The following is a 16,201-nucleotide window of genomic DNA, read 5'->3' as shown; positions in this document are numbered from 1 at the left end:
CGTGTTTTAGCAACACTCAAAAGATATACATCTTAACAAAGGAGAATTATTATAAAATCTTTATAATTAAAGTGACATGGTATTATTTTGAAACACAAAATATAGATACACAAAATATAAATCTTTTAATAAAGATGAAAATTAATTAAAATTTCAAATGAGACCATTGATGTAAACAGAAATTACTGAAGTGTCTGTTGATGACTCTACATAATATGATCATTTCTCACAATTGATCATTAAAAGGCGGGTGCTGGTAGTTTGAATCATTTTTTTCCATTTTGGCTGCATGGATTTTTTTCGCCAATTTGGACATAACTTCTACATGTATAACGTCCTGTGGTGACGTCGTACAAAATTCATTGAAAGATTTCCAATATGGACCGATTCCAATTTTTCGTAAAAATTAATATAAAAGCATTTTATGATGTGCCGTGATTTTGACAAGTAACAAGCAAAGATGGAATGATTGATACCTAAAGAATTTTTCATATATATAAAGAGATTGTAAAAACTAAGCAAGTATTTTGAGAGACTGGTAGAGTGATTTTGATGTCTAGTCGGTTTTGAATAAGCGTATTATGAGATTTTACGAGACGTACGAGGGGTGATCAAAAAGTTCGGGAACTAATTGAATTACTTTCTTGAAAGAAATAAAATGAGATTTCGGTGTTCATTATTTTTTAAAGTAGTCCTCTCCGATTTTAATGCACATCTGCCATTGTTCTGCCCATGCGCGAATCACGTGATCCAGGCGGTCACGTGACATGCTCCGTGGCGGTCTGTTCAAAGAAGATAAGAGATTTTTCCGAGTCTTATGTTTCTTACCATGCAAGTTACTTTTTACATCAAGAACAGACCATCTGTCAGAAATGGCCAATTCTCGACAACATGATGGGTGGATAAGGATGTCCCTGCCCAGAATTAGCATGGTGACCATCACAACCCGTAGTGGAGATAATGGTTGACGAAAAAAAAATGGATTACAAAAGAGCACTTGGTCATTGCGTGTCCACTTAATCTATAGGTCTTTGCAACCGAATCGTCACTTCTTGTCTCCGAGGTTCTTATAAACACTTTTACTTACCTCGGAGAGGGAAGAATGGTTTTGTTTACACATAAAGAAGATGGGTGAACATGACGAGCGAAAAGCCTATAGTGTGACAAACATGAAGGTGAAATATCAAGGAAAATTTTAATATAATTGAGATTTAATTTTTCACCTTCATGTTTTGCATGTATAGCTCCCCGGCTGTGGATCAGTTTTTCACAAAGAGCTACAGTTCAAGGCAGTAAATTATTAAAATAAATTACATATTTCATAGAGAAACAAGTATATTGAAAAATTGAAAAACTGTAAGTTTTTCTCCATGACAGGGGTATTCCTACCAGATCCTCCTCGCACCCCTTTCTAGAAACCTAGAAAAGACCCTGTAATTCTTCAGCTAGTTGAATTGTGAACAACTGAACATGTTTATCAGAAAGCAAATAAGTTAGTTTTGTACATTTATAAAAATATCCTATTTAAGATGAAAATAAATTCTAAGTGAACGACTGAAATGGTACATATCTTAATAAAAACTTTAGCTTCATATCAAATAATTTTATGAATTTTTAAAAATAATGCTAAAAATAATCATTATCATTGCATAGCCTATATTTTTATATACACATTTTTCATTTGTTAAAATTTTCTTAAACTATTTGCAAATCTTACATAAAGATTTTGAAAACGATTAAGTAAGAGGGGCTAAAATTACAACCAAATGACGAGAAAACAAGCTTGACAAACAGAAAAAAAATCAGTGGGCCGTTTTACAAAAGAAGAGATTCTATGTTAAGTTAAACTGGAGAAGGTTAACCAGGATTCTTGAAAGGGTCGGGGGAACCAGTTCGGGATCTGAGGTGGGGGGGGGGGGGCACGGGCGAAGCCCCCGGAAGCCCCTAGGTTATAGGAGTTTTAAGGAACAGTTTTTGGACTAGTTTTAGCTATACTTTATCACGATAACTGCGGGGCAGATTAATATAATTTGGTGAAATAGAACATAACAGCAATTGTTCAATTAACGTTATTTAAGTATCTGCCATTAAATCTTTGCCAAAATATAACAGTTTGGCCTGCGAAAAATAAATCAGTACAGGACAGTAAAGGACCCCCTCCCCCCATTGATGATTGGTAAATTTTAATGATTTAATAACTAAATAATACTAAAAATAATCTATACAAGTATTCAAAAAATCATTATAAGATAAAAAAAAAAATAATGAATCATAAACTTAATTAGAGTTAGAGAAGAATTCATCCCTGAGAACTACATGTACAGTGTAACATAGGGTTAGACTTTGCAGATCACTGATATTCCTAATCTTTGACAGCTGAGAGCTAATTACTATGTGAATAGTCATAAGAATTGCTATTTTCTGGAAATAATGATAAATTAGAAAAGACATCAATATGCTCGGGATTGTTTTACAAGATATTTCTGATTTAGGAACCAATTAGCCAGGCTAATGAATTTTTCATTTTAAAAAGTATCAAAACGTAAATATCCGGTTTCCAAATAAATTTCAATTTGTAACCAGAAATTAATATGTCTTGATTTGATGGAGGGTATCATTATCAGAGTCTTTTATTTTTGCAGTGATTTGAAAGATAGTTACCAACTTTTCTCTAAGAACAAAGCTAAAACTCAAGCATTTTAGACTTACAGATTTATCAATTTGAATTTAAGCAAGTTCTGTAAGAGCAACTCACAAATTCGCCAAATATAAAGAATGAAAACTTAGGATATTTAGATTAATATTTTTTTCTTGTGTTGAGATAGGCATAAACCTGGCGTATTGGTTGTGTAACCCCCACCTCCACTCCCCCTCCCTCTCCCCCAAAACGCACATTCTGAAAAGGTTTATGACATGATAACTTACAAAAAATAATATTAAATAGTGTTTTGAAGAAAAACAAATTGACCCTCATCTGATATATAAAACAGTGCATGGGGAATCTCTTAATCTTTTAAACTTCAGATAATCTGGGCAGGATATCAGATTGTGCATATGATGTGCTGGGTTTTTTTTTAAATTTAATAAGTTATCGTGTCTTTTAAAAATTCTCAGAGGTTTTCTTTTTTTTTTTTTTTGGTAAACTAAAATGTTCTTTAATGCATGCAAACATTAAGAAAATGTGTTTTTCTTTTTACTTTGTTTTGCACTGTCTTTCAAATGGTAGGGCAAATGTCTGTAAAATACAACGTACAGCTAAAAATGATACAGCCTGATAGGTGTATGTCATTTCACTGTTTAAGGTTATTGCTAAGACGGCAAAGCTCTTTGAAAAAATTATACTTGTTAATCATTAATATTGATGAAAAGAATATCAAGATGTTTCATTTCATACAATGCATCCCTTAAAACATTCTCAATCAAAATAAACGGATCTGACGACACGTTCCTCAAATATCTGTTTTGTTTCTCCTTGTCAAATATAAGAAATATTTATGATGTTAACATTATATTATGATTTCTAAACTGTTTTCAAAATGTCCTAGAAAATAACTACAACAAAAACTGTGATATTGACAATTCAAGTGATTTCAAATAGGATTACGTAGGGAACACCATCTTCTGGTATTTTGCACAAATGCCTGGTAAGGTACCTCAGTTTTTTTGTTTTTTTTTTTTTTTTTGTTTTGTTTTTTGTTTGTTTTTGTTTTTTTGTTGAGGAAACGTGTTAAAGTAGCAGTACTTGATAATGACAAATTCTTGGGAAAAATTATATATTATTGAGGAACGTGTCGTCTGACCTTAATTTAGATATTTTAACGAAAGCTATTATATTTAAGTCATAAGTGAACAAAAAAAAGTAAAAATGAGCGAATAAGTCCTTTCGACAAATAAAAACATCACAAAACTTTCTATACTGAAATATTTTGCATCCAATGATTATTTGCTTATTGTTTAGGTCATATGCTTAAAGTGCTTTCATGCAGAGAATGTTAATTTAGTTTCAAAAATTTGCGACTGACGTCATCAATATGATCCAAAATAACACTCTGTTCAAAAAACCCGTAGAATGACAGTTAAGCAAACTTGCATGTTATGAATATTTTGCTAGAAAAATTCGATGAAATAAACACTTGCAGCAGTTTTGTTTTGGTTTTGATACAAAGTAGTTATATATGTTTTACTTCAGTGATCGAGTGAGCATGATTAAACAATTTTATGGGTAAATATTTTGATCTATTTCAGTCTGATCCCTTTTTAAAAAAAGAAAATTATATATAGAAAAAATGATTTGCTTCCAAGTTTTAAGACTCTTTGTGTAGAAGTTTTAGATTATATATTTTATATCTAGTCTATGATCATGAGGTCAGGGGCCCCTGGTCACAACTGGATATTGGTTATTGGCTACATTTTGATATTTAGTCTATGACCATGACGACAGGGGCCTCTGGTCACAACTAAATATTGGTTATTGGCTACATTTTATTATCTAGTCTCTGACCATGAGGTCAGAGATTTCTGTTCACATCTGAATATACTAGTAGGTTATTTGCCATATCTTGACATCTAAAGATTCTACACTCTGGTCATGAATTCATGACAAAAGCCTTTGGTCTCTTATTGAGATGCTATATGTTTTAATTACATGTATAATACATCGACTCCGTAATTTCTTCTTTTACGTGCTTCTGATTACTTAAATACATATCCTGGAGTATTTTTCCATTTTGGAAATCAAATTATCAAATCATTATTTTAAACCTGCAAATTTAAGTTTTTGGCGGTGGACCCTTTGAGGCTTTGTTCGGTGGCGGATGTTGCCCCATCTTTGACACTGTTTAGGTCTGAAATACACATTCTGTTTATTGCACATTTTTGCGTACCTCATTGCATAATATTGTGAACATACGATTTTATGATGGTTTTTGCTATATGTGTCCAACCTTGCGTTTTCATTTGTATCAAACAGAGCACCACTATATCAGGTATCCATAAAAGCAATTTTATCACATAAAAACATTTATGGATACTGATAGTTTTTGTATTATTATTTTTATTATTCCTTTGGAAGCCTCTACCCATGGGAGGCCCCTTTATTCCTGTCTTATCACTAATGCGCAGGCGCGCAAGATAAAGTCAGTCTCCATATTTATTTTTTGCGGTAAACATTTTTACAATTTTCTGATGCCGCATCCCACCCCACCTCCATGTGTTAATTAACGTCTTATGTTCTGACTTTTTAGGGCGATTGTTGCCCCATTTTTCACATCTTTTTTCTTGTTAGATTTGAAATACGTATTTTGCTTACAGTGTATTTTTGTAGCATGCGTAGTCTGATGCCGGGCGGATGTTGCCCTATCTTTGACACTGTTAAGGTCTGAAACAAGCATTCTGTTTATTGCACATTTTTGTGTACCTCATTGCATAATATTGTGAACTTAAGATTTTATGATGGTTTTTGCTATATGTGTTTTTTTTCTATTACCTAATGTGTTTAATTGTGTTTGGAATTATCAATTCTACTATGTGTTGACATATTTTGATTGCTTCGTCATTTATTTATTAATAAATGACCATTCAAATAATTCCAACCTTGCGTTTTTATTTGTGTCAAACAGAGCACCGCCATATCAGGTGTCCATAAATAATTTAGTGCATTATTTTTTGATTTTGATGAACGGTGTTGTCATGGTTACCAAAAAAAATAGATTTCTGTGAAAAATTCTTTTAACACTTAACTCCTCCTACAGTTCTGGTCTGATTTCAATATAACTTGGCACACATATAGACTACACTAAGATACATAATTTAGTGCATGGGTCTTTGTTATTTTTTTTTTTTGCAGTATTGTCATGGTTTCTTAAAATAGAAATCTCTCTGAAATACTTTCAAAATGCTCCTTTTCTTACAGTTTAGTCTGATTTCAGTATAACAGTAGATTTCACTGAGAAACATATTTTTTGTGAGCATTGTTGCCATGGTTACGTTATAGAAATATTTGTGAAATAATTTCAAAAAACTACTCCTTCTACTAACAGTTTTGGTCTGATTTAATTATAACAGGGACACAAGATTTCAAACTCAGATAAATAATTCTGTGTTTCAATTTTTGATTTCAAATAATAGTATTACCATGGTTACTCAAAATAGAAATTTCTGTGAAATACTTCCAAAATGCTGCTCCTCTTACAGTTTTGATCTCAGGGTTCAACACTAAATTTTTCAGGCTTTAGTCCGGCCAGAGCAGTGCTTTTTTTTAACCTTTACTAGTCCGCACGCGATTTTATACATGTATGTCCGTCAATACAGGAAACATCAATGTTTTTATCGATTAATTTAAAAATAAGCATTACAATATGTACATTTATTTTTTTTAAATAAACAAAGCATTTACGTGAAGTGTTTCATTCCACAAAATTGTTGAAATCTCGCGAACAGGAAGTACAATCTTTTTCCTACGGAAGCCCTGGAGGGACATTGACTTACTTGTTACGACTTTTTTGTTGTGATTTTTTGTTGCTGATTATAACTTAGTGTAACGTAGCTATGGAGAATGTGTAGTTTTGCTTACGTTTATTATTAAAATGATATGTTTTAGTCCTAGTTTAACTGTGGTTTTTTGAATGATTAATTGTAGTTTAACGCCCAGTACAGCTGTGACTACTAAATTCGTATCTGTTAATATCTTGTAACTTAGTTGTTATAACTTAAATTTTATTTGTTAATTCTTATTTGTTGTTACATAAAAGTTATTGCTTAATTCTTATTTGTAACTTCCAGTTTGCATAATGATTTATCACATGAACATAACTACTATTTTATCTTGTAGTTAGTAATAAATTCAAAGGCAAAATATTACTTCATTCTTTTCTGAAAGTACAAGTAGCCTCCATCTTTCACGCCACGTTGTTGGTTAAGTAAACGTGTGATAACAAATTTAAAATAACAAGAATTAACAATTAAGTCATAAGAACTAAGTCAAAACACCTAAGAAGTAAGTCAATGTCCCTCCAGGGCTTCCGTATTTTCCAGATCTCGTTCATTTCAGCAAAATGCATCCAAAACTTCCATCTCTATGTGTCATACTAAACGATCTTTAAAACGTTTCTACTTCATCAGTCTTAATAATAAGCGTTGGATTGACTCGGAATTATCTAACTACCCGCCAAGAACCTGAAAGGCTTGCAGGGGTTTCCAGTAAAAGTTGTCGAGAATCGAACATCGGCAATTCATTCATCTTGTTTTCCAGTCCGTTTGGACTTATTAGCCTCCGATTTTATTAGTTTGAATGAAAATGCTTTAGTCCGAGACTTACAGACTATGGTTAATGTTGAACCCTGGATCATCTGATTTCAATATATTAACTGTGCCCATAAGTAGACTACACTGAGATACATAATTTTATATCAGCTTTTGATTTTGATGAACAGTCTTGCAAGGTTACTAAAAATAGAAAATTTGGTGATTTTTTTTCAAAAGGCTACTCCTCCAACAGTTTAATCTGATTGAAATAAATATTGCCATAATAAAGAGACTAAACCAAGGACCATTTGCTGTTGCATATTTTCAAATCCAAGTGCTAACTTTCTCTTCCTTTGTTGTAAATACAAACCAGTAGGGCTACATTCTCATCAGATACTTCTTGTTATTGCTTGTCTTCGAACCCCAAGAATACCACATTTTTTAAATGTAGAATTATTTTTGCAGAAAGAATTTTCTGCAGAAAAGTTTTGTTTGTCATAATTTCATACCTTTCCATGATAAAAACTTTACTCTAAATTCTAAATTCATAAATTGAACATGACTTTCATACATTTGAAGCTATAGACATTTTGCATGCCTTGTTCCCCCTCTTCTTTGTTATATGCATCATTCAGAGTCTGAAGAAATCCAAAAATTTATGCAGCAGTCGATGCATCCCTTTTCTTTCTTTCTTTTTTTGGAGCTGGGGGAGGGGGTCTGTCCTTAAGGAGTAAATAGGTGTGGTCAGGGAAAGCTGAGAACACAATCCAAAGAGTATCACTTTTTAGTATCAATTTTACTGCAGAGATGTATGGTGGTCTTGTAGAGACCTCAGAGTCATCCAGTCAAGGTCAGAGACAATGAGGGCTGGGAACACCATACATGTAACAATTCATTGTACGAGAAATTGTCGTATGAATGAAATCATACCGATTATTATGTATACTTAATAAAATTTAAACTGATAGTGGTACATTTTAAAAAATTACACAATGAAAATTTCATTCTTTTATTTTCTTATCACACATGACTGGTTATTCTAGTTTTTATCATAAGAAATTTTTCTTCTTGAGATTATCATTTTCTATAAAAGATGTATTTTAATTTTTTATCAAATATTAATCTAAATACTTTAATAAATTCCGTAAGCTTAGAGTAAAGGAGTAAAAAAAAAGTTAACCTCCTGGATTTTGATTAAAATTCATTTTCTGAAAAGTAGAAGTCTGAAATATCTATCTTTCTTTGTCCATATAATCCTCCACATTTGGTAGTTCTTTTACCACGCATGCGCTGAGTGCACTTCGGTACAAATTCATGTTAGCAGCGTCATACCTGAAAGAACACAATTATAAATGTTTTGACTTCGGCATTAAATCTTGCTTCTTGCATATAAAGTATACAAATTCTGAACTATTTTTTTTCAGACATTTTAAGAAATCTGCTTTTTCCATTCAACAGGCTGCTTTGAAGGGAGACAATTCTAAGACTATGGCTGTTGTTAAGGAATAAAGAACACAGAGGTAGTATTCCTTTTGAAAGGGTATTTCATACACTCATTCATTGAAGTTTTAAAACCAAAACGATTCTCTCTCTCTCTCTCTCTGAGGGGGGGGGGGGTATTAAATTAATCTCAACTGGCTCTTATTCATATCTACTTCTAAACATTCCTTCATTTTACTTGGCTGACCCTTACCAGTTCTGTGGTAAATATTTCATATTCTCTCCTCTGATTCAGTTCCTTACGTTTCCTCCTGCATAAATGACATATTATTCCCCTGTTTATATGACTTACCTCCCCTGCCTTACTTGATTTAAATAAACTATTATTCTTGCTTACAATGATTTCCTAAAAGTGTGCGAGGATTTTCTCTGCGTAATTTTGTGAGAAGCACCATTCGCGAAACTGTATAACTTATTCGCTTTAATTTTCATACAGCTGAAATACATGTTTAAAAGAAACATTTGTGATCTATAGTTCATTCGCGAATTCATGTTCTTGCGATTTGACGTTGACGAGCCATTTTGCGATATTGAGTACTCGAGTAAAATAAAGAATGTTCAGTATTCCTTTGGTTTTTTGCTCTCCTCATTCTACTGTTGCTAATGACTAAGCATTTCCCAGGTAACATGGCTTACATATCAATTCTCAAATTCGACTGTCTTACTTGTACTGTACCCATATGAAGTACATGTATCATTTTTCTGTTAGTAATTCTTACCATTTCTTTTCTATTGCAGACTTACCATTCATCTGTGGTGGAATCATAACATTCAACACTGTAAATTGTAGTGACACCATTAAACCCCCCAATGGCAAATATCATGTCGTCTAGGAGCTGTGAAATAAACCAGAACAAAAATGACAACATTTAGGATCAAAAGGACCAAGTCTTTTTTTCGTTTGAACGTATACACACGTAGATCTCGCAATGTTTTCAAATTGTTGATACATTTATAGATGTTGTTCATATATTTATAGGTGTGAATGTATGTGAAAGGACATATGAAAACGTAATTACACTGACTTCAAGAAAGGAATAACGAACACATAAAACTAATTGTAAATTTCACAAATGGCTAAGTTGATAATATGATACAAACTTCACTTAAATATAAATATACATACCTCAATTGCAAAATTACTTCTCAGACTGAGCATGTCTGATATCGCTATCCACGCATTTCTTTTCGGACAATACTTTTCTGCAGAATGAATTCGGGCAAGTCCATTGAATCCGCCTAAGGCGTAGATTTCTTCCTGATAGGCAATAACGCCTACGCCACTGCGCCTGATTCTCATCGGTGGCAGTTCTGTCCATTGATTCGTCTCGGGATCGTAGACTTCGGCACTATTTAGACACTCCTGTCCGTTAAACCCCCCGCAAATGTATACTTTTCCTGACAAAAAAAGAATTCATCTAATGTCTTTAATACACGTTTACTACATAGTAAAAATGCATTTTTTTTTGCATATGCCATAAGCCTGACGTCACAATAGCTGCATCAGCTTCCAGGGCTGATACAGATCCTGCTGGATTGATAAGGATCTGCAGGGCTGATACGGATTTATATCACACCACTTGTAGATTAAATCTTTTATAAACATTTTTGTGATAATACAACTATTTTTGTTCACATTCTCTGTAAAAAGATGTAATTGATTTTAAATAACTGGAATTTTATACAGTAAGCTAATCGGTGATTATTTGTAGTAGATATTAATTATTACTAAGTATGTAAAAAACATTATATAACATACCTTTTCCGTAACACACACTGTAATATCAGCCCTCGAGCCTTGATCCTCTGATTGATATCAGTGTATCGGGCTGATACAGGGTGTATTATGGAAAAATGGGTATGTATTATTCTCCATGTATCAATTTAATAATACATTTTCGTAAAATTGTTGCCGCACTATTTAACTCAATAACACCTGTGTTGAACTGGTTTTTTTTTAAAACAGTGCGCACAATCTTTGATTACCATTAAGAGAGGTGGCGCTGGCGTCGCTCCTTTGTTCGTGCATTGGGTAGATTAAACTCCACTGATTTTTGGCGGGAAGATATCGCTCCGCGCTGTTTTGTCTGTGCTGACCATCATACCCGCCTATGGCGTAGATATAACCCTCAAGTACAACCGCACTGACGTAGCACCTAAAAAAACTCGATATTTATTTAATTAAATATTCTTTTTTTTCCTTTTTTGGAATGGGTAATTTGTTTTCAAAGAATATATAATGTAATTATAAACCAAAAATGCTCTGTAACAGAATCGAAATGCAAGTTCATCCATTTAATTTCCATAGTCCCTCCCTCCGACATCAGACACAACGAAAGCGAAATCATCGCATAGGCGTCGGAACCGGGGGGGCTAGGGGGGGCTTAGCCCCCCACTTTTTTTGCAAAGATAGACATAATATAGGCATTGAAAATTGGGGGTTACCTTTTTTCGTTGGTTTAGCCCCCCCACTTTCAATTAGCCCCCCCCCCACCCCACTTTCAATTTGCTTCCGACGCCTATGCATCGTCTACAGAGAGCTATACTTTACACAATTTATATTGAACGAAGCATAATATAAGCATTAATAGTATATATACATGTACCATTTTTCTGCATTTTGTGCCTTTTAATTGCAGTTTTCGATTGATCGTATGTTGTTAAACGTCCCATTTGAGAATTTTTCCCTTTCTATAGAGTCGTCACCGTATGCTGTGAAGGGTTTCAAATTTAGACCTATACTCGGCACTCAGCGCCATTGTTATTTGCAAATGGGAATAGGTGGAATTGTGATTTTAAAAAAGTGGGAATAGGCGGAAGACACTTTGAGTAGTTAGGGTTAAAACATTGCTGTGATGTAATTCCTTTGTTCTTGCAGTCTAAAAATTTACCTTTGGCAATCCGATATTAGTGAGCAATCGTATTATCATATTGTCTCAGTACTGATATCCTTCAAAATTGGACTGTTACTGAACAAAAGAATAAAACTGTGATTATTTAGCAAACAGCAAATAAACTAAAATTTCATATATACAATGATGATTTTGAAACAGATTATTGATCATACAGAATTGGAAAATGAAAAATTTTAACTTCTAATTAAAATTGAATATACTAGAAGGAAGAGAGTACGAGGGACCAGATCATGCAAAAAAAAAAAAAAAAAAAAAAAAAAAAAAAAAAAAAAAAAAAGGGTCTTAGGGACTTAAAATAAGCTTATTAAACTTTTAGAAATGTTTCAACCCCATTGGCACGCAAAAGATCATTTCTATGTTTTTTTAAAAACGGTAGACTAACTGGGGACCGCCAGAGAAATCCCAAAACTTTTTTTTTTAAAAACCGGTCATAAGAAATCTTTACTACCAAAATATGGCTTAAATACGATCGGTGTTAAGCAATATACTGTGAAATCACTAATTTTCATGTGGTTTAATTTTCGTTGTTTTCGTGGTATGAATAGACCCACGAATTTATGTCCTCGATGAAATGTAAAATTTCAAATTAATTACTATTCAGGACTTCTACACCCACGAAATAAAATCCCCGTGAACCGATATTTTTTTCTCGAACCTCGAAAATTTGATCACACGAAAATATGTGATTTTACAGTGCAATCAATCATTTAGTGCTAACCATAGGTCACAAATTCCCTTATCTGGGTTGAATAGTTATGATCGAAAGTACTTGATCACTATAAGCAGAGTAGCTACATAACTGTAGCTCTCCAAAAAAAAAAAAAAAAATATTGACAGACCGGAGAGCTACAGTGCCACCCATAGAGAAAACTGTATATTTATTGCGCACAAAAAATTGCGCTCGATTCTAGATTTATTTCTCCGTATATTTAAACCGCCATCTCAAAATATTACTAACCGTGCATTCCTAACATATCCTTAAACTATTTCGACAACAAAACATTCCATCATAACAGTTGATAATAGCCCTCCTGGGCCTGAAATGGAGACCCTCGAAAATTTCGCTTATTTATACTGCCATTTTTGGTGGCAAGACAATTCGGTCCACTACGCTTCGTGCAGATGTCAATTTCATGAGAACGAGCTTTTGTGCAGATGAGGTAAGAATTTCGAGAAATAAATCCAGAATTGAGCCCAATTTGTTGTGAGCAATAAATATACAGTTTTCTCTATGGGTGGCACTGTAGCTCTCCGGTCTGTCAATATTTTTTTCTGAGAGCTACAGTTCTGCAGCTATAAGCAGAGTTGGCTGATAAATCTCTCATTTTAACCATAAAAGAGTTTTACCAAGGCACATACGGACGCGCTAATCATAGAAAAGAAATTAGAATGGACAAATATACCTTCAGCATCTGCTTTATTTTCTGTGGTTGTTTAGTTCAAATCAAAGTTCATACGTATCTGCATTTATTTTTCCTTTCCATTCCAAAAACATAATTCACTAGATTGTCTGTATCATAATCCAATGCATTGCTTTAATTTAAGCTTCGTGTATGTTCTAAAGAAGAAAAAATTATAGTGTCCCTACTCTCCGTATCAAACATCAAAGTACTTCAAATACCTACAACAGTGTAGCTGATTCCCTAAATACCGAGTACTTTTCATTTAAACCTGCATTCTTGAAAGAATTGCTTCAGTGGTCATTACACTGTGTTACACTTTTGTCTTTTGTTATGATATCGGACTTCTCAGGTAAATCAAAAAGCAATGTTTTAAGTATACCTCATACAATTCTGTATGAAAAAAAATATCAGACAATTTTCGGCCCTGACGGGCCTCAAACTGTCCGATATTTTTTCATACAGATAAATGTATTCGGCATATATCCAATACTTATTTATCCTACCAACGCCTACGGCGACACAGGACCTCGGTTTTTAAGGTCTCATCCAAAAGACCCGTGACTTTCACTTCTAATGACAGGCGTTTGGCGAAGGAACAGTGACTACCTATGTTTTCGTCTCAAGTTTGAAGCGAAGCGGCGAAGGTGAATCGAACATGAAAAGCACACCCTACCACTGCATGTAGGCTACCCTGACCGGTTTTAAAATTTAATGTTAACCATATTTATTATTCGGTTTTTAATAAATTTTAAGTTAATTTTCGGTATTTCAAAGAATAAAACAAATACGAGCAAGAATTTATGAGAAAACATAAATTGCTGCTAAATTCATGTATTCGTTGTCTTCAACCTCGGTGGTATTTCCGTTTACATATCGACATACATATTCGGCACTTGGTTTCTCACTATTCGGAAATAACATTGAGTTATAAATATCGAAAACCTTTCAAAAAGTTAAGATGGAGAAAACATTTGGAAATGTAAATATTAAAATAAGATAGCTTAAATCTAAGCATTTCGTGTAGTCTATACTAAATGGAAGTGGTGGTTTCGTAATTCAATATAGATACTTTAAAAATATGTAGAATTTTCTAGTTGTGTTCTCTCAATAATCAACCATTGGATTTAGAGAGTATCGATAATACAATCTAGTACTAAATTTAAATACAAGCATATGTAATTATCGTATACTTAGTATGTACATGAATCATTGTAATTAATGTAACAATTTACCTTTTTGTGTTCATTGGTGCCACTTCTTTCCATTCTTTGGTTATCGGGTCAAAGCTGCGCACGCTGTTGAAATATTCTATCCCATCAAACCCTCCGATGACGTAAATCATTTGATTTAGTGTCACTGTTCCGTGGTACGCTCTTGGGCCTGCTAAAACAATCGAAGTAAAGAAACGAAATTTAAATGATATTTTATCAATTTGATGCTTGTATTGAGATTTTTGTAAACGAAAGTTGGTACACGTAATTTTAAAGATATTGTGATGGATTTTTTTTTCTTCAAAAATACACATCCAAAACTATGTAAACAATAACATACTTCAAAAACGATCAAAGAAGTTTTTTTTTTACTGAGTTATCGAGGATATCTAAGCAAGATATACGTTTTTTTTTCACACCTCTATCTGCTATATCACAAATGGCCCAGTGATCTGCACGTGTATCATATATCTCCACAATGTTTGTTGGCGATGCACCACTCCATCCGCCAATAACGAACAAAATCTCGTGGGGAATGCGAGGTGCCGCGATATTGCAACACATTCCCATGGTCCTAGGCTCATCTGTACCTAAGTCATACAGATATTTCAAAGTATCTATGACTAAAGGTTTACAAAATTCATTATCCTTGACATAAGGATGAACTTTAACCTTTTCCACGAAATACTTCTTACTTAAAAGTCCAAGGCGAATCGTTTTCAATAATCGGGCGATATACACTTTCCTGGTAACAGGATAGTAATCGATCCAGCGTATTACTGCGTCAAAGACTATTTTTTCGTTCTTTACATTCAAAGAGTCAGAACTTAAAATATGACACACTTCCTCAATGTCGAATTGCAAAAATTCATTACTATTCGCTATAACGTCTGCAATATTAATCATAAGAAAACGGTAGGCTTCCTTCTCCAAATTTGGACAAAAATAATTTTTTGCGAATCTTAATATTCCAATACAGTTTTCTGCTGTTATCTGCGACATTAGGAAATCACAGCAATGATTGACGAGACCCAAGACATGAAACTGGTCGGCAGCAGGAAGCAGACGTTCTATGTTGTCTGACGTCACAGCAGCACTTCTTGTGTAGGCATAGTCTATAATTAGACTCATTATATCAGCAGACACACCGGTGATCACGACTTCTTTTGCATTCGTTTGGAAAAATTCAGTTGTGAAGAGAGTTCTGAAATATGGACTACACGCAGACATGATATTTCGATGAATGGGAAATTCTTTGTTTTCTACTTTGATAACAGCGTCACACAGCTGCCCTGATTTACGCAATTCCCACAAAATATCAAAAGCCTCTGCGCTGAGCTTTCTTTTCATTTGGCATTCCATTGTATCTGTGTCTGTTTCCATCCCCTCTTTGGTGTCTTTATTTTTTCTTACCCAATTATGACGTCACAATAAAAATTCCAATGGAAACAATTATCTACGATGTAGGCAAGTTTCTTACGTACATTTGATTATGACGTCATAGTAAAAAAAAAATCTGCTTTTTCTTACAGCATATTTTCAGCATACACATTTGATTGGAATCGATGAAAAACATCTTCGGTTGAAGAAATATTATTTATTATATTATAACTATTTTTGTAACGCGGGAATTGTTTTCATGCTTTATAAACTAGACGAATTTCACATTTTTAAGATTATCTCCCGTTGTCGGCGTAACGTTCATTTTTGTCACTATATCCTTTGTAACTTACCTGTAAATATTTTCAACCTTCAAACGGAATCTGACAGTTTTGACTTGTTCCTGAATTGCCTTAGTATGGGGCAGCATAAAAAAACATAATGAACATTTGCAAACGGGTTTAATTTGCAAGATATTACCCCCAAAAGTTGGTAATGTTATAGAGGAAAAACCCAGATTGACCCCTCAAAGGGAAATAACTCGTAAATG

General features: G+C 33.5%; 1 protein-coding gene across 2 annotated transcripts; it reads right to left on the bottom strand.

The window, feature by feature from the left end:
• Nucleotides 1-8,285: 8,285 nt before the first annotated feature.
• On the bottom strand, nt 8,286-15,665 carry LOC133188943 (kelch-like protein 10). Of its 2 annotated transcripts, none has more exons than XM_061324415.1 (6): nt 14,691-15,665; nt 14,293-14,443; nt 10,729-10,898; nt 9,869-10,140; nt 9,487-9,578; nt 8,286-8,574 (listed from the first exon to the last, which is right to left on the bottom strand). In XM_061324415.1, exons 1-6 carry the CDS (start codon nt 15,652-15,654, stop codon nt 8,475-8,477), a joined length of 1,749 nt encoding a protein of 582 aa, XP_061180399.1. In that variant the 5' UTR covers nt 15,655-15,665; the 3' UTR covers nt 8,286-8,474. The 2 variants fall into 2 exon arrangements, with proteins under 2 accessions (XP_061180399.1, XP_061180400.1); XM_061324416.1 differs by having other exon boundaries at nt 14,293-14,440.
• Between the last annotated feature and the right edge of the window lie 536 nt (nt 15,666-16,201).

Source organism: Saccostrea echinata, unplaced genomic scaffold, assembly GCF_033153115.1.
Source record: "Saccostrea echinata isolate AGI-Se365-2 ecotype Australia unplaced genomic scaffold, CSIRO_AGI_Sech_v1 ptg000016l, whole genome shotgun sequence".
Taxonomy (NCBI): Eukaryota; Metazoa; Mollusca; class Bivalvia; order Ostreida; family Ostreidae; genus Saccostrea; species Saccostrea echinata.
The sequence above is the reverse complement of the archived record's forward strand: the minus strand, read 5'-3'. Positions and strand labels throughout refer to the sequence as shown.

Excerpts from the sequence above, each read along its gene's own strand:
- LOC133188943 (XM_061324415.1), bottom strand. The coding sequence starts at position 15,654 with ATGGAAACAGACACAGATACAATGGAATGCCAAATGAAAAGAAAGCTC. Across the intron at positions 10,899-14,292 it reads GCACCAATGAACACAAAAAG|GTGCTACGTCAGTGCGGTTG; the intron begins GTAAATTGTTAC and ends GAGTTTTTTTAG. Across the intron at positions 8,575-9,486 it reads GATTCCACCACAGATGAATG|GTATGACGCTGCTAACATGA; the intron begins GTAAGTCTGCAA and ends GTGTTCTTTCAG.